The following is a 19,701-nucleotide window of genomic DNA, read 5'->3' as shown; positions in this document are numbered from 1 at the left end:
GTTAACATGATGAAACTCTTTCCAAGATGATTCAATGTTATTATTATAATTGATCCGTAGATAAAGGTCTATGGTTTCGTAATATAATGACTATCTTGCTAGACTTTTATTGCTGTAACTTAATCACTTTCTACTGAGTGTCTGTTAGATCACAACACTAGAGTAGACTCGGCGCACTATAATTGTTCTTCACGTGCACAGTAGTGTGCACAGTGTTTTTCATGAATGTATAACAACAATACAAAGAGCAATGTGCAACGTTTTACCAGAGTTAGTGCTACACTTATTGTCTCTTATTTGTTCCCCACTAAGGAATGTTTTTTTCACTAAATGTTCAGATTTTATAAAATTATTGTGCACTTGTGATATTTTTTGGCTAAGTTTTTCTGAGTTATCCACTAATCTAGTTTACAATAGCATTTTTGTCATAGGTTATGGTCATATATATATATTTTTTATTTGTTTTTCTTTATAATGAAGTTGTCTGTATTAAGTAGATTATTTAACACACAAAAGAGTGTGGTTTTTAGGGTTTTAGGGTTTTATTTAGTTATAATAAACAAAAAAATGAAATAAATTTTTTATCCGATTAATCGATTAATCGAAAAAATAATCGTCTGATTAATCAATTATCAAAATAATCGTTAGTTGCAGCCCTAGTTGCATGTAAACGTAGATAATAATTTTGTTCAGTGGGTTTCTGATTGACTTCAAGCTTTTGTGATGAGCTTCTCTCTCAGTTGTAGCCATTAGACTGTGAGTGATTATATGTTGTTAATAATTGATTATGAAATGGGGCCGCTTTATCTTCCCTTCCTTCCCTATGCGGGGTGTAGTTCACTTATACAACACTATTAAAAACCAACCAGGTTTGACCCCCAATGCCCATTCTATGGAAATGATTAAATGAGCAGCAACATGGTTTCATTCATACAGTCACAAGGCTTCCTTTGAGTGTACTTAGTCATCAGAAAAGATGGAGAGATTGCCCTTCTTGTCACATTGTTGATTCTAAGAGGGGTTTAGTGACCTGTTAGTGAATGGTCAAATGAGTTACGAGATGGGAGATAATCACAGTGAGCTTCTATTTAAAGTAAAAAATGGGATCGAAATTGATCCAATTTAGTGTATTAGTAATACACAGTTCGTCGCCGCATGTTACTGAAACCAAAAATTGTGATGTAAGGCTAAATTATGACATAATTAAACCTGAACTATCAGGGAAAAATATAACACAGTCGATCTAACATCTTACGGCAAATAACACAGTCGGTCTGTCTTAAGTCGGTTATGGATGTCTCAGTATTAGATTCATGAATTCGGTCTTAAAGTGACAGGAGCCTAATATTTATGCTGCCGTCTAATTTTCATGCTAATCAACAACAACAACAAAAAGACTCCCTGATTATGCCTGAACAACCTTTGTAGCTTTAAAATGGAAGTAGTTGAATAACTTTTGTAAGAATATTTTGTATAGCGAATACTATAAATTCAATTTCTGTAGTTTTTCATACTTGAATACTACTGTTAGACCAACCTGAAAAACATTAACCATTGTTTATTTCATTTACATCTATGCTCTATTGTAATTATTTGTGCTATTGCTTGTAATCTGTTTATTTTATCTTGGTTAAATGTTGCATATGTAAGGCTAGTAGTCTTTGCTGTGGTATGCTAACAACCTTACTTAAAAATACAAGTTTACATGAGTCCAAATCAATGAAAACAATTTGATTTCATGCTGACTTCAGGATGGAGTTTGTTTGCTAGTTCAACAAGGTCAACGTCATGCTAAAATCTCCAAGAGCACTGAGTGATATTAGACTTTCATTTGTCATTGTTTAGCTAGTGGGGGCAATTCTGTGATAAAGCCAAATATTATACAGCCAGGGAAATATAGTCAATGTCATAAACCTGAATTGAAGGCTCATTAACGGTTGCAGTGGAGGCTCACGGAAGCCATATAGACAGAAGCCCACTGGAGCCTGACATGGAAACCATGGGCCCATAATGGAGACGGGGCCTTTATAATTTAGTGTTGAGATGTTATTCATTGAGTCTCTAAAAATCTCCAAATGCTCCACGTGAAAGTGTGGTCTTCCGACCTGTTACTTTCCTGTCAATTAATTTGAGTAATATGCGCGAGGGAGAGATATGCCGCCGGCGAGAGCGTCAAAGTGGCCGGAAGTCATTCATTTTCAATGTGAGCTCCGGCGAAAGCGGCGCGGTGCGTTTTCGGACGGCGAGACGAGTTGAAATCAGTCGAACTTCATGGTAATAAGTAGGGCTGGGTATTGAGACAAATTTCACAATTCGATTCGATTTCGATTCACAAGCTTGCAATTCGATTTGATTTCGATTCAATATCGATTATTTTGGATATCAGTTACAATAAATGGCAATTTTTCTCAAGGGAATCAAATCTCTTAAATGCTGTAAACTATGGTCTATATATAGTCTAGTTGTAGCCTACTAGGCTTCATTAGCCTAATATGAAGGTAATAATTAACTGTTTTGTAGCTATACAAACACTTAAATTACACTTTTTATTTATTTTTATAATAAGAAGATTATATGAAATATAAACATTTAAATGGTGTCTGTCATAAAAACTTGCCAGATTTATTCAAATATGCATTAAATATTGAAGAACACCAACGAGTGTGGACTAACGAGTTTATGTGCGTTTTCTGAGGTAAATATGACGATACATTGATTACAAGCTGTTTAACTGACGTCTTTCCACGGTTGAAACGCTGATTGAGAGAATCAATGTGACATGATCCGGATTTCGATAAGTTGTACTCTATATTTTAACACACTTTCAGATGCTCATTCATGTTTATTTGGCGCTGTGACTGGTATTATTAAGCCGGAAGAGAGATCAGCGCTGCTGCTTCTCCAGAGCGATCTCACGCCACAGCGACAAAACGCTATTTATGTTTTTGAGTTTCTAAAGAAAATGGACGTAATTTGAAAATTGAGACTTTGTTTCATATCAATAGTAACAAAGGACAAAGATTATTGCGATTTTTTTTTTTTGGATGCGCGCAGCTGCGATACAATGTTTCCATTCATTCAAATGAAACAGGATGACTAATCGATTCTTGAGATTTAAGAATCGATATCGGTTTGTAAAAATGAGAATCGATTAATATCGAGAAATCGATATTTATTACCCAGCCCTAGTAATAAGCAATGACGCGGTTCAGCCAACCCGATCTCACGGGAATTCGTACGAATTTTACGAGGTGGCTAATTCGTAACAATTCGTTTGAGTGATTTTGCTAAATCGTACATATTTTACGAATTAGCCAATTCGTATGAATTCGTACGAATGACCTACCCCTGACCCCGCCCCTAAACATAACGTCACGTGGGTTTAGACAAATCGTACAAATTCGTACAAGTGAGGTCGTATGAATTAGTCACTTTTGAATCACTCGTACGAATTCGAATTCGTACGAATTGGTCGTGAGATAGGGTAGGTTCAGCGGCAAACAATCGGAATGTAGAAGTGCTCCGTTTGAGAGAATCCCAGAGAACGCAGTCCTGTAAACTTTGGTTCCGGCCACATTAGTTCCCAAGCAAAATGATCATTTGGATTTGATAAGACGGCGCGCAACACTATTTATAGGCAAGATTTTTGTGCTAGAACACTTTTTCAGCGGGAATGCAAATTATAATAGCACTTAACCATGAACACAAAAGCCACACCACACACATATGGCTTTTAATTTGTTTATTTCATTAGCAAACATGTCACTATAATTTTAAAGTTATTTTCATCGTCCTATTTTCTGCAAAAATAACAACCGGCGTGATTGTTTGCTACACCGTTTTAAAAAAGATCACGCATTTGGGCTTTTGGCAGGACAAAAATTTGTGCGAGACCAGTGTAAGTGGGTAAGTTACTCTAAAAAAGTAATTAATTACTAGTTACTAATTACCTCTTCAACAGTGTAATTAGATTACTGTACTAATTACTCTCTCTAAAAAGTATTTAATTACTTTTAATTACTATAATTACTTTCAAAATCCCATATCAATCTCAACCAGATGAATAATACAAGGATAGACATGAATCCGTTTTAATTCTTCTACTATAAAATTGCATGAATTATCATTAAACAGACCAAGGTGGAGAAGGTTACATTATAAAAACATACTTTTTAGCATCAGACAATGCATTTTGATGTTAAACCCACTATTGTTTTATGTCTGATCTCATGACATTTCATACATATTTTACAATAATTCATAGGAATTTGTACGAGTGCGGTCGTAATATTTAGACACCTCATAAAATGCATACGAATCGCTGTGAGATCGGATTGATCTATACACAGTATTTACCTCGATTACATCAGAAGTAACTGTAATCAAATTACAGATGAATTAAGAGTAATCCCTTACTTTACATTTTCAAGGGAAAAGTAATTAAATTACAGTAACTAATTACTTAGTAATTAGTTACACTCAACATTCAAGCCGAAAATAGTCCTATAACCATTGCAATAACTCTGAAGCTATTCAGTTAAGGTAAATAAACTGCTTTAAAGACTGAAGCTGAGAGCTTCTTGAGGTGCCAGCCCAAGCGAACAGAGAAAACGTCTGAACATCTGCTGTTGTCTGGCCTGGAGTGCCATGTAAACACTTCTAGGCTTATGAATCAATGGCAATAAAATATATATACACATTCTCATACAAACAATTCAAACTTGACCTTTGACTAAAGTCAACCCAGACATGTTTTCTCAATTCCCTGAGGCGATGTCACACAACAACAAGGCGAAAAATTCCCAAAGCTTTCCCGAATGACCTTTTTCAGGAGATTATCAATGAGTCAAAACAGAACAATCAGACAAGACTGAACAAGCTTGGAAGCACTGTCTTGCGTAAAGATGTGAAATATGTCCTCTGAACCGTTTTATCTATCTGCATTATATATCCATGCATCTTGTCACGGTCGCCATTTTAAAATATTTCAGAAGTATCCAACAATTATAGTCAACCCATTTTACTTCCATAATGATATATTTCCATGAGAAACAAACAAACAAAAAGTACTTGTTTTTGTTTGGATCATGAAAATGAGCGTTGAATGGAGACAGACATGATTACCAGTTTGCATTTGAAAATTTAATCCCAGTAATTGAGTCATAAAATCTAAATCAAGGTCATCCTTGAGAGCATTTCAAAATGATTTGAATGAATGAGAATGATTCAATTACCTATTCGTAAAGTCACTAAATCAGCCATATTGAACAAATCATTTGAGTGATTAAAAAAAAAAGTATACTTTTTTATTTTTAAAACAAATCTCATTCTATTATTTATGCAATTGTCATTACAGAGTAAATTCTGAGCTGCATTAAACAGTCTGTGTCAATCAATACATCTAAATGTGCAAAAATTGATAATAATTATAACTTAATAAAGATAATGACTTAATTTAATTCATACCAGCCCCAGTGTGTTGTTTCTAAATGAACAAATAGATGTATACATTTTACATAAAAGATGTCATGCAATTAATAAGGTTAAAAAAGTTCCATATAAAGGTTAACATGCCTTTTATACTAGTAATGAATAGTGAAGTTGCAATCTGGCAATTTGTTAACATGGTTTTTAACCCTATTATTTTGGCCTAGAGGACATCATCATGAAAAATAAAGTCATTTCAGAGTCACCACAAGCTCTTTATATATATATATATATATATATATATATATATATATTTATTTATTTATTTTTAATTCTTCAAAACACTGAAGAAAGCAAATGGCTTAAATTCGGATTCATCTTTAAGGCTCTTCGTGCTAATACAATTAATTGTTTATTAGGTTGTTTTGACACTTATGAAATGTACATAATGTTCTTTGGAAAAATTCACTGTGAGGCAAATTATCAAACATAAAACCTGTAAGAGAAAGCTTCATTATTTAGGGACAGACTTGTCCGTAAGGAACATTTTGATATAATACGGCTGACAACGTGGAGAAAAATCAGAAGCACTGATCTTAAGCCTCCCTAGAAGCAATGTGGCAAGATATGACGTGTTCACAAGTTAAAATGATGAAGAGAGGCATTATTGAATGGAGCACATTAAATGGGATGGGAACACCCCAGGCTTGGACGGTTTAAAATAATCAGAGATGCCCAAAGCTGTCCTTTATGTCTCTTTTAGACATTCGTTTCAATGTTTATATTGTTCAGCCCATCGTTTGTGGTTTTGCACTCAAGTTCCTTTTTCAGACACCTAAGATGAAGCCAGCGTGAGTCTCGTAACGCTTAAAAGGCACCAAAGTTGAGGCGAAAAACATGGGATTATTCACCAAAGTGAAATGGCATCGGACATATTAATACTAATAAGAATACGGTTTTCAGATTCGATTAGATCTCCATTAGCTAAAGAAACCTGAAGCTGTTTCGGGGAATGCTTTGAGACAGTAATTATAACAAAGGAAACAGGAAGTAAGTGAGAAAGACACAGGCATTAAATGCACACACACCAAGTGTTTCACTTCCTGCCCGACTCGAGCTGATTAATATTCATGTTTCACCAATGAACTCTAGTTATATCAGGTACTGTGCTAATATAGCGGGCTAATGGGAAACAGAGAAAGCTTTTCTTCAACATCAAGAGGAAATGTTTTCCCCGAGTACTCCATCTAAACCGCATCTCATTTGCAGAATCTGGTGACATTAGGATAAATTAGGCTCCAACTCAGAGGAAATTATATGATTGGATTTAAACTAATAGGTACTTTTAATCCAAACCCCACTCCTCAATTATACGTCTGTGTGTGTGTGTCTACTGTACAGTAACAGTGCTGTTTACAAACTGAGAACCCAGGCTAACACACACACACACAGGCTTAGGATGTGAACTAACTCTTAACCCTATAGTAAATTCAACACGTAACTCATCCCACACTGTTTGTGCTACAAACATGAATGATATGTAACTCCAATCATAGCTTGTTGAGACGAAATGTGCATATACTGTATTATACTGTATTTTTATGCATGATCTTATGCCTTTAACTTCCTTTAAAGCAGAAAACTGAGCAGACGTAGGGGCCAGAATACTGAACTCTTTGACACAGGCCTTTTGGAAACACCTATAGCAATCATAGAGAATCAAGGCACAAATTATTTTTTTTTTTTTAATTATTCGAAAAAAAATTGAATTTTTTTTATTTTTTTTATTATTTTTTTAGGGGTGTAACGATGTCCTCATGTCACGATTCGATACATATCACGATACTGAACTCATGATACAATATTATTGCGATACTCTAAGTCACATGGTAAAAGATTAACAAAAAATGTACTGTTGATTAAAATGCTAAATTTGATATTACATTGTGGGTTTAAATTAATAGGCTTGTTGTAAACCAAGGACAATGGGGACACCAGAATAACAATATTCATGATTCTGGAGCTGAAAATTATTTTAGATGAATATGCGTGCACTCGGTCACTGACTAGATATATTTAAAATAATGTCGGCCATTTTTTACAGGTAAAATCAGACATTTGGCATTATCAGGACCCAAATATTCCCCCATTGCATTATTATGAATTATAATCAACATTATATATAGTAGTTTAATGTAGTACTGACTCTAAAACTCTGTAAACTTGAATTTTTTTCTCACACAGTAATTTTTATTTTGGGGGAAGTATCCACAATACGTATTGTTGCAGTTTTGTATTACGATATATTGTGGCACGATATATTGTCCCACCCCTAGTATTGGATATTCAATTTTGAATGCAATATTTAACATTTACTTAAAGGAATAGTTCAATTAAAAATGAAAACTCCATCATTTCCTCACCCTGAAGTTGTATCAAACTGTATGAGTTTATTTCTTCTGCTGAACACAAAAGCAGATATGATGAAGAATGTCGGTGACCAAACAGTTGATGGAAAAGTTAATTTTTAAGTAAACTAGGCTATTCCTTTAATCTTTAAAAACAGTAATCATTTATGACACTAGTAAATCTGTTTTATAATAATACTGCTTTGAATTTTTCAAAATTTCACTGTGATGCTATGATGCCTCATGCCTAAATTGTAGCATTTAAAACAATTTAAATTAAATGGCTCATGCCATTTATATGATATTGACCATAACTTAACCCTCTAATGGTCTTCCTTTATGAGTCACGTCCTGGACCTTCCCGGTCAGAAGTGACCGGAGGCCTAAAAATGAAACTTCTTCCATCCCAGTAAAACCAATGCAATTTATTTTTGTTCTATAATATTTATTCTTTTTAATTTAGTATTTTGAGACAATTTGATTGAATGTATTAATATTTATGCTCTATTTTTTCAATGGATATATATATACAGTATATATGTATATAATTTTTTTAAAAATATTAATGTAGTATTTTTGTTTAATATAGAGTCTAGGCCTTCAGAAAAAAATATTTTTTGAAGAAAATTAGCAATTTGGTTACAGTCTAGAGAAAAAGCGTAGACTCATGGTGTAACCACTAGATGGCATGTACAGCTCTCTATGGAGAGGCATGTGAATTCCCCAGCTGTTTATGAACACATTTTTTTTTTTTTTTGGTGGATTTGAATATATAATTGAAACAATCTCAAAAACTATTTCTTATTAAAAAATTTGTAAAAAAAAAAAAACACAAAAATTGTGAATTTTTGTGTTTTTGTCAATTTCCCATTCATTTCCTTTGGGGGTCATTTTTGACCAAAGACCAAAATCATGACAAATTTTTTTACGACCACTTATGCTCAGATCATGAACTAAAATTTTTTGTGTGTTCACATACCTAATGCCAGATATGTCACCTAGTTTCGGAACTTTCAGATGAAGCTGTGATTTTTGAAAATTCAAAACAGATTTTTTGTAGTCTGAATTTTTTAGTGTGTATGTGTATAAAAGTGTGTTTGTGTGTGTGGGTGGGTGTACATTTTTTGTACTCTAGATGTTGTAGAGTGTCACCCCTTTACTGCGGTATACTTCTTTCAAGAATCGTAGACGATTTGTAGATTGTACTTTTTTTTTGTTGTTGTAAATTTCCCATTCATTTCCTATGGGTCGGTCATTTTAGACCAAAGACCACGAGTGTGACTAATTTTTTTTACGACCTCTTAGCATGCTCGGATCATGACCTCAATTTTTTTGTGTGTTCACATACCTAATGCCAGATATGTCACCTAGTTTCGTAACATTCAGATGAAGCCGTGATTTTTAATAATTCAAAACAGAAAATTATTCGGTCAGAAGTGACCGAGGACCATCAGAGGGTTAATTAGCATAGGTATCAGTCCTAAATATACTAAGTAATAATAATAATAATGATCAAATTCAGCCATCCTTACTATAAATCACACACACCATCCTTGAATCATCACACACAGTCATGCAACATTTACATTTTCGAAAATCTACCTTTCTGAGCATTTTTAGTCATGTTATGTAGATACAAGAAGCATTGTTGTTTGAACAGAAGGAAATGGCACGTTTCCCTGCATGGCATTGCACACACTTAAGATCAAATCAGCAACAGTCAGGAAGTTAAGAGTGATTGTGTAACACCAAGTTTCTGCAAGAAAACATTATTCTAAAGTGCTATTGCTTCATCTTACGGGAGGCTCACACTACAAGACTCTCTGCTGGATTGTGCAGTAGCAGACAGATTCAGATCTGCGGCCAAACCCCTGGATCAGTTTCCACGTTCACATAATTACATTGTGATGTATTCGGAGAGGTTCACGTCCTCGAACAGGGAATTATGCTTTTCTATGCCATCAGTATCAATGCTTTTTATGTTGTAATTCTTGCATGAATTTATGTGGAAAAACCGGAACTGCCTCTTGAGCAAATGTCTTGTAGTTTGTGCACCCCATAAGCAATGTGTTGTGTAGTAAGTCTCAAAAACCCTGTTTCTTACGTTACGTCACAAACTAGGCTACCTAGTTGCAACCAATCCAGTCACGAGGGGTGCGGGCTTTAGCGTATCATCATTCACTATGCTGTGAAGCAGGGGAGTCTCAAGAAAAGCCAGGATATCCCGGTATATTTTTTGTCTGTTGATATGAAAAATCAGGTACTTTTAGCCATAATAGCATGTGAATTATGTTTATAATGTATATTATGATGAACTATATGCCTTTCTCCACTGATATTCTGAGTTGTTCAAACTCAAAGCATTTCTAAGGATGGTTTAGAGACCGTGGTGACTGTCTGATTCTGAGAATCAGGAACATGGTTTGTTAACACATTATTAGCTGAAATATTATATTATATATTATGAAACATTATTAGAAAGCTATGCATTTTCCCCATAGACTTTTGGAAAATCGCCAAAAATAAGATTCAACAAACAGTTGGGACCCTTACACGTTTTGTCTATCAAGATAATCTTTACACGTTAATCCAAAATTTATAAATTTTGAAGCGTATATAAAGTTTAAAAAACCACAAGCAGGTTATAACTGGTGTGTTTTATGTCAAATATCAATACATGAAAATATTTAGAGGCTTTGTTCACCACAGACCTTATTTCAGGCGATTTAGCATTCAAGAAACCCATAGACTTTAGGTTAAAAATGCTAACTCACTTCTGCGTTTTGGCCTACAGTGACGTCATAACTTCGGCACTCTATTAGATTGAACTGTTAAAGAAAGTATTATTAGTAAGCAAATACGCATCTATATCATTTAAACACATATAATCGCAATGCTGAAACTTCTGTATATTACTTTATAAAAGACGCTGATACAAATATTGAAAATACCGCAACACGCGCACATGGAGTGTATGTGAAGGCGTTACATTTACAGCTATTTTAAGGCATGAATAAATTTTTTTTGACAGTAAAAAACATTTAAAAGGCATTTGGGTGGTTAAAGATGAGTTTTAAGGGATGTATACAATGGGACTTTAACACTCATGAAAGTTTTTGAACTCTGCTGTATTGTATATTTCCTTTTAAAATGAACCGAGTTGCGAGGATACACATTGCAACAGTAGATTTGCTAAAAACATCTAAAGGAAACTGATTCAGCAAAATTTGGGTCACATGGCGGCACACATACTGTAAATAAAAAAGTCTAAACAATTCAACTCAAAATGTACGGAATTTTACTTTCCCGGTGCAAAATCAAAGACATGCACAATTTACAGATTTTTTTTTCTCATCTTGAGAAGAATTAAGTGACTAAAGTCAAAAAAATGACAGTAACTTCCTCTTTTTGGCCTGGCCACAGTTTCCTCTCCTCAACAACAGCCGCACACTTACCCTGTCGACTGACGCATGAAACACTGTAGCCAACCTACATTCTCAACATCCCGGTTTACATTTATAATTACACAATTTTATACAATATTGCATATGCATGACCTTAACAAAGACTGAAAAACAGCTGGACTAATGTATTGACCACAGAAGGAGACAAACAGACAACAAAATATGAGTGTGTTTTTGTGTGTGAATCTACGCATGCGTTAGTCTCTGCACATGTGCGACACCTCGTTTGCATAGGCGGAGGGTGAACCGACTCCAGGGTAAGGTTAGATGCGCTTCCTCCTTAAAAACACGTTTTGAATAGTATGTCAAAACTAGTATGGTTTCAAGTTACGTGTCATCTAGCAACAACGTTCACATCCCAGCATAAATGCTTATTGTTATTAAAGCGGCTACCTTCGTGATTTAGCATGGCAGCCAATTCGAATAATAAATAATAGGGGTGTAATAATGTGACGCGTCACAATATATTGCAATGCAAAAATGCAACAATATATATTGCGGATATATTTCGTCCAAAATAAAAAATTACTGTGTCAGCTTTATGATATGTCTCGAATCCTGACGTGAGGGTCTCGTTACACCCCTAAAAAATAACCGTTACCGCAATGCAGCAAAAAAAAAGTTTTATTTAAATTAGGGATGCACCGATATGACAATTTTGGCCGATACCGATAACCGATAATTCTTTATATTTGAAAGCCGATAACCGATATTTTGGCCGATAAATCAAAATCCAAATTTTTAGACAATTTTTGATTTTCTTCATTAAAAGCCAAGATAAAAACACAATTATGATGTTCTTATTTTACTGTTGTGTAGCCGATATGACAGACTTGCGCTGCACATTTTTCACTTTAACTGGATTTTCCTTTTTTAAAGCGATTTCAATCGTATTTCAAGCAATTTAAAAGCATTATGTTGAACAGTTCACATCTAAAGTGCCTCAGCTCATGGAAATAATACATTATTTATCGGCTTTTAGATATCGGCTTTATGTTCTTGTCGGGCCGATATCGATAACATTGAAAATGATCATATATCGGCCGATACCGATAATGTGGCCAATGCATCCCTAATTTAAATACTGAATGGATTATAAGCCTAGTCCAGTTTTCAAATTTATCCACTTTGGAAAGCGTTTTCAAAAAGCTTTGCTTTCAAACGTTAAAAAAACGCCACTGTTTTAGGTGGCTGTTTAAAACAAAACCGTTTTCAACTAAAAACGTAAAACTTTTTATACACGACAACAGCGTTTTCGGGTGGCTGAAAACACAAACTTTAGAAAACGGGATTCAACGTGCAAGTTTTTGAAAACGGTCCGGGTCTGTGTAAACAACAAAAACGCGAATCTCATGCTCATGCGTATTACACGTTGAGTCTATAGTGTTTCATCGCCATCTAATGGCCTGGCAGCAGAATACAGTGCATTTAGTTATTTTCACAGACCCGTGTGAATGGGGATTGCTTTGACAATGGTATCGTCTGCACGCGGAAAACTCAAAGGAAAAGCTTCTCCTTTTAATACATATTGCTGTCGTGTAAACGTATTCCACAACGCGTTTTCAAATAGCTTCGTTTTCATTAATAAAAACGCCGTCTCATTGTGGACAGAAGAGAGAAAAATATACGTTTTCAAACAAAAAAGTGCTAGTGTGGACGAGGCCTAAGGTGTTTACATGCCGGTTTATTGCGATTAAAATGGGTGTACGCCACATAGTTTAATGTGAATCTGGTTACTACGATTGTGACCTTAAATCGCATTAGTTTGATCGAAATATTGCGTTTACATGAGATAGTTTAATCGCATTATGAGGGTGCATGTTCACTAAACCATTTTAATAATAACACTGGTTCCCTTTTTTCATACTGCACATCCAAAAAAATTATTATTTTTAAATCATTTTAAATGCTACAATTTAAGTATTTAAGTACAGTTTAAATCTAAATTGCAGCATTTAAAAAATATTTATTTTTAATAATTTTATTTCAGACCAAATAATACAGAATTTTAATGCCAATAATTTTGTGACCAAAATACAAATAATAACCAAAAGATTATTTATTTATTATGGCATAATGAGGAACTTTTCATTATAAACAAGCCCGAAATACACCTGGGATTTTTATTTGGAAATGTCTATGCTTTTAATTTTAGCTGCTTATTCAAAAAGAGGAGGGAGATAAAATGTGCACTCATAACCATTCACAATATTTTACAGTATAGACAGCATAAAGTTATGTTACAGTATATACAGCACTGTCATAATTCATCAACATTCATAAGCCATCACTTGGCATAAATGTGAGGTTCTCAATAATTGGGAAATGCTCTGAAACCGCAAGCCTGTCAAACGCGCATTTGTATCTAATTAATTAAGGTTAATCATCACATCAGGCCATTTGGTGATTCCTGTTTTTCTGTCCCCAAATTTAAGAGTGATAATTAAGACTTTAGTCTATTTAAGACATTCCATCAATATAAATCCATGTCATTTTTTCACTCATTGTATAGTTCACCAGGCGAACCACAACAATTTAAGATTGGTATTTTCCTTGCATATTCCCATATTTCTATCTGAAATCACATTTCATATAGTTTTAAGACGCCACAATAAAATGACAGAGAACTTTCTCTATACGAGTGAACAGTTTATATGACATGAATGTGACTGGACATATTTGATATAAACGTGAGTTGTGTGTACCTATAGTCTGACGTAACTCCTCACACAGGCTTATATGAGGGAACTGAAGCATCTGTTTCCATTTCTTGCTCTTGCCTTTTCTGTTCCCACCCCCTCCTGCAAAGGAATCAAGCAAAGATCAAATTAGAGGCAGGAACTGCATTCAGGCTCTAAAATGCTATTAGATTACTATCTTAACACAGGTGGGCCTTAGAAGACAGAATACGTATATGTTATCCTATTATGTGAATAATAGTTCTTCAATTAGGGCACTTTTGAAAGCTTGAAAAATAAGACTTCTTCAAACTGTTTCATGGATGTTCTATGGAAGCTTGTTTCCGCCACTAAATAAAAAAAAAAAAAATAATAATTGCGACTTTTCATCTCACAAGTGCGAGATATAAATTCGTAATTCTGAGATTAAAAATAAAGTCTTTTAATCACACAATTCTGACTTTTTATCTCACAATTACGAGTTTACACCGGGATAGCAGGGGGCGCGTTCGGTTCGCAATGAGAGAACCGCGAGTTCAGTATCGCGGTTTTTCCGTTCGGTTCAAATATCGTTACACCCCTAATATTTATAGAATAATTATGTACAGTAATATACATGATCAAATCTAAACCAAACAAATCAAATCTCAATTCCGGTCCGGATATAATACCGTGTACGTCACTCACTGTTACCTTTCACTGTGAAGATCTAAACATATTTAATTATACAGTGGAAGACGATTCCGATATATCAACAGACAACTTTTTTTTTCACAACCGCTTGAGAGATCAGACCGAAGCGTCCGCGCCCTGTGGTTACACAAGGTAAAAACGATATAAATACTGTTCGTTTTCTCACACAAACCGCTCGTTTCGTGTCTTAGGCCATCAATGTGTACTTACATTTACGAGTCATTAAATCATGTTTAATCTGGACTTCTCTGTGCTGCTCTTTGAGGTGGTGACCATAGACCTCCATTATATGACTGACAGACAAGAACGCTTTGACCTAAAAATATCAAAATTGAAACTACTTCGGAAACAAAGACACCTACATCTTGGATGCCCTTGAGGGAAGATAAAACATACCAAAAATGTATTTCAAAGTGAACTATCCCTTTAAGACTACAATATTTAAGAGAGTTCAGAAACAGTGCTTAATGAGAGATATACGCCTTATTCACGGCAGCGCCATCTTTGATTTTTAATGAGAATGAAAGCGAGGCTGTGAGGGATATACTTGCATCTCTTCAATGGGCTGTACTGTTATTTAATGTGTTTTCGGATTGTTCTGCTCATGAAACACTGGAAAAATATATATCAAAAAACTCCCGACAATGTAAGCTGTGAGAAATTGTAAGTAATCTAGCCGCTTTATTCAGCTTTTTACAGCGGATGCCATTGGAAACACGGTAAATCTATCCCTCACAGCCTCACTTTCATACCTGTCATGGCGCTGCTCTGAATAAGGTCTATAGCCTAGAGAATAACTTGCTTTGGAGTGACTTTGTGCTTTGTAACCTTAACAGCAACATTACACACTAAAGAAAGTTGAACATGTAAACAAAGAAAAATAGGACCCCCTTTAAATTAGTATCAAACTCAATTTGAAGTATTCCGGCCTATCATGAACAGGCGTCCCGTTCAGCTCGCATCTAACACGTCCCTGGATTGATTTCAGGAAAAGAATCACGCCGATGCCGCGAGAATGTCCCGCTGGCCCGCACTCGTCCTCGCTGACGTCATCGGGGCAGCTCGGGCTCCCCGGTTGGAATGACTGGCCCAGGTGCCGGCCCGGCGAGCTTGTCAACAGACAGCGCGGAGAAAGGTCAGGAAGCGATGCTGCGCGCGGCACACGCTCGACGGGAGTGGAGAGGACTCTCGTGAAAGCTACGGCCAGGTGTTTGCATTGTTGCTAGGTTATGGGAGAATTTGAAGAATAGATTCGACGCTAATGGGATGGATGGGATGGGAGGGCAGAAGATAAAATGATTACAAATGTACGGGAGAAGCTTGTGACTGCGATCTGATAAGAGTTCAAAACACGACTGTATGTTACAACAAAGCCTTTCTCACATAAGAGACTCTGAGAAACCTCATTATCTTACATCATCAAAACCTGCTGTGAAAGACCAGACTTTACGTATTAATTATAAGCTGAGGTGCAAAGTCAGGCAGAATGCAGTTCAAACAAATATTCATGATGTAAAAATCATCAAATTACATGATTTTTGACCATTAAACTGCCTCTGTGCCGGTAGAGATGTCCCACACTCTTAGAAGAAAAGGTTCTATACAGAACCTTAAAAGGTTCTATCAGCGCTACGTATTTGGAACCCCTAAAAGGTTCTATACACTTTTAAAAAAAAGGGTTCCTCTGGGTTCTATATAGAACCATTTCTTCCAAGAGTGCATGATAACAAATTTAAACTTTTTGCTAAAATGATTGCGGTGATGATGATGACCGCAGGTTTGCGGACAGTCATTCTTTATTACACAGACATTAATGTAAAAAAATAATTTTCTAATGTATTAACTAACAATGTACAATACATGTGTTACAGAATTTATTCATCTTTGTTAATGTTAGTAAAAATGCAGCTGTTCATGTTAGTTCATGGTGCATTAACTAATGCTAACAACTGCAACCTTTGATTTTATTTGTATTAATAATGTTGAAATTAATATCAACTAACATTAATAAATGCTGAAGAAGTGTTGTTCATGTTAACTAATGTTAACAAATAAACCTTATTGTAAAACGTTAGCAAAAAATTATACAATGTTCAAAAGTTTGTGGCCGGAAAGATTTTCTTTTTTAATGTTTTTGAAAGAAGTCTCTTATTCTCACCACAGCTGCATTTATTTGATCAGAAATACAGGAAAATAGCAATATTGTGAAATATGTTATAATTTAAAACAATTTTAATTAGGCTGTCAAAGGATTAATCATGATTAATCGCATCCAAAATAAAAGTTTGTGCTTACATAATATATGTGGGTGCACTGTGTATAATAATTTTGTATATATATATATATATATATAAATACACACACATGCATGTATATTTAAGAAACAAAATATTATTTATATATAAAATATTGATATTTTACAGTATATACATGAAAATATTTCTTAAATATATACAAGCATGTGTGTGCATTTATATATATAAAAAAATTATACACAGTGCACCCACATATATTATGTAAACACAAACTTTTATTTTGGATGCGATTAATCGCGATTAATCGTTTGACGGCCCTAATTTTAATACATTTTAAAATGTAATGGCAAAGCTGCAGAAATCATTCTAATATGCTAATATGATTTGTTGCTCAAAAAACATTTCATATTATAATCAATGGAAACAACATCGTGCTGCTTAATATCTTTGTGGAAACAGTGAAACATTTTTCCCAGGATTCTTTAATGAATAGAAAGTTCAGTAGAACAGCATTTTGCTTTAACGTCAAAGTGTGCAATTTGCATTTCAAACAAATGGCTTTCAGTGGTGAGATTACGATGGCACGGACACAGAAGCAAACCTCTGTCATTATCATTGTGGGAAGTTGCCAAGATGCAAATGGCTTGTGAAATCCACAGTTTATGCAGCAGCAGTGCAGAGGTGAAGAGGTTTCATTCACTGTGTGCAAAACTTGCCTCCAGCACGAACCCTGCTTTAATCACACTATTCACGATATAAATCAAAGTATAGAACATAGCATATAAAACATCTTCCTTGTGCTTTCAGTGTGACGGATCCTCTGAGAAAAAGTGGAACGAGCCTGTGGGTTCCCTGCTTTGAAATGAAACACCTCCATTGTAAAAAAGAAATGCTTAACTTTAAGAATCAAACCAGCACATGACCACCAGACTGAAGAGACTATAAGGGAGTAAACAAGAAGTTAAATATATGTTTAGGGTGCGGATCGGCCCTTCGCTTTTCATTTATTCCTTAAAGCTCATTACAAACAGATATGAACAACACAGGTATAGAAATTAATAGTTTAGCCTAAAAAATCAATGTAAAATAACACTTTGTTCACTGTAGAAATGAAATATAGTTTAAACTTTAATCTTTGTTAAAGCTGTATTTTGTAGTTTTATTAATATTAGGCTGCCGAACCCTTTAAACTTTAAAATTGCCATGAAACAGAATTTGCGATATTCCTTTCTTCCCAATTGTGATGTATATCCAAGTGAAACAAGAATTGATTGAAATGTTTTGGTTTGTTATTGGTTGATCTCATGTGAGTGACGGGTTGTCCCACGCTCGGTAAATGTGTCATCAGAGAAGAGGGAGGGAAAGTTAATTTGATTAAGGATTACGGGCACACTATTATTTTTTTTTAATCAATGATGTGCACAGATAAATCATTAATATTAAATACGACCCATATTACACTACTGCAAAGCCAATTTTGAGCCCCAAAATGAAAATAAAAATGTATGTAGTACAACATAAATATAGAGCTCTGCCTAACTTACTTAGATAAACTAGTGCTAAATATAATCTTAAAAAAAATAAGGAAACAATTCCTTATTAAGCAATCATACAGCAGTGACAACTCTGAAACCATCTATGGATTGTAATAAGACGGCTTTCAACATTTTAAAATGTCCTGTAATTTGTAATACATTGCCTGGTATGTTTAGCAAGGGGGCCACACTAAAAACTTATTTTTCTATTTTGTAATGAATGTAAACCTAGAAAAATGTACACTGATTGTATGCATCAGTTTACAGAATGAAATTATCTACAATCACAACGATATTTTCAATATCCCATTGTTCGTTTTCGTGGTGCAAGTGTTCAACACAAAACACAGCAGGATTCCCTCATGTTTGAGAAATACACCTGCAGAACGAAATGATAAACTAGTGAAAGTGCCTACTAGACACCATTTTCCACTATCAAGTAGGTAGACGGATCACTATATTGTAAAACTATATTGAGGGTCGTTTAATTCAGAGGTTCAGTTAATTCAGGCGCTTATCTCGAGCGCACACACACAATGACTGTCTAATGACTGTTGTTATAACACAACAGTATTTATCGCTTCTCCTTTATTCGGAAACCGATTGTTCACTAGAAATGTCGTAAAATATTTGACAGAAACGGAGATGTTTTTTTTTTGTTTTTTTTTGATTGACAGGTAACGTTACATCTTTTTCTGCTCAAGGTTAGGAACACAACACATACTGTATAGCAGGCGGCGAGCAATACACCATAATCAATGTGTAACTCGTATATAAATAAGCATCATAACGCATGCATTCTTTGCATTGCTCTTGTCTTTTTTGGCCTAACTTCCTTTGGGGGAATCCCCCATCTTTTTGAGCCAGATAGCACGGCGTTTGAGGAACTGAGCTGTCAAAAGTGACAATGATCAGACGGGCTGTCATGTCTTACCTTCTCTCGCCTTCAACAGAACAGTGTTGGCCACGATATTCTCGAGCTCCATGTTTCCTGGGTTGCAGGCAGGCACCGCAGGCCCAACCTCGTCGCCGGGTTGGCTATGTGTGTATGTGTGTGTATGTGTATGTGTGTCCTCCCCCGCTCCCCCCCACGGCGGAATATTATTAACCCTGAGTGACTCTCAGCTCTGCCGTTTCGCTCCTCTGATTCCCCGCCCAGAAGCTTCGGACTGGCGTCGATCGTTGAGCCTACTACGGCAAAGGCTGAGCTCATGAATATTAATGAGACATGCTGACGTTGC

General features: G+C 35.1%; 1 protein-coding gene across 1 annotated transcript in view; it reads right to left on the bottom strand.

The window, feature by feature from the left end:
• grk6 (G protein-coupled receptor kinase 6) overlaps positions 1-19,600 on the bottom strand; it is a 46,932-nt gene extending 27,332 nt beyond the window's left edge. The window contains exons 1-2 of the mRNA XM_039676330.2: positions 19,395-19,600; positions 14,005-14,100 (exon numbers count right to left, since the gene is read on the bottom strand). Coding sequence (XP_039532264.1) covers positions 14,005-14,100; positions 19,395-19,446 — 148 coding nt within the window. The 5' untranslated portion in view covers positions 19,447-19,600. The remainder of the gene's footprint in view (positions 1-14,004; positions 14,101-19,394) is intronic.
• Positions 19,601-19,701: the final 101 nt, after the last annotated feature.

Source organism: Pimephales promelas, chromosome 19 (assembly GCF_988280905.1).
Source record: "Pimephales promelas chromosome 19, fPimPro1.hap1.1, whole genome shotgun sequence".
NCBI lineage: Eukaryota > Metazoa > Chordata > Actinopteri > Cypriniformes > Leuciscidae > Pimephales > Pimephales promelas.
The sequence above is the reverse complement of the archived record's forward strand: the minus strand, read 5'-3'. Positions and strand labels throughout refer to the sequence as shown.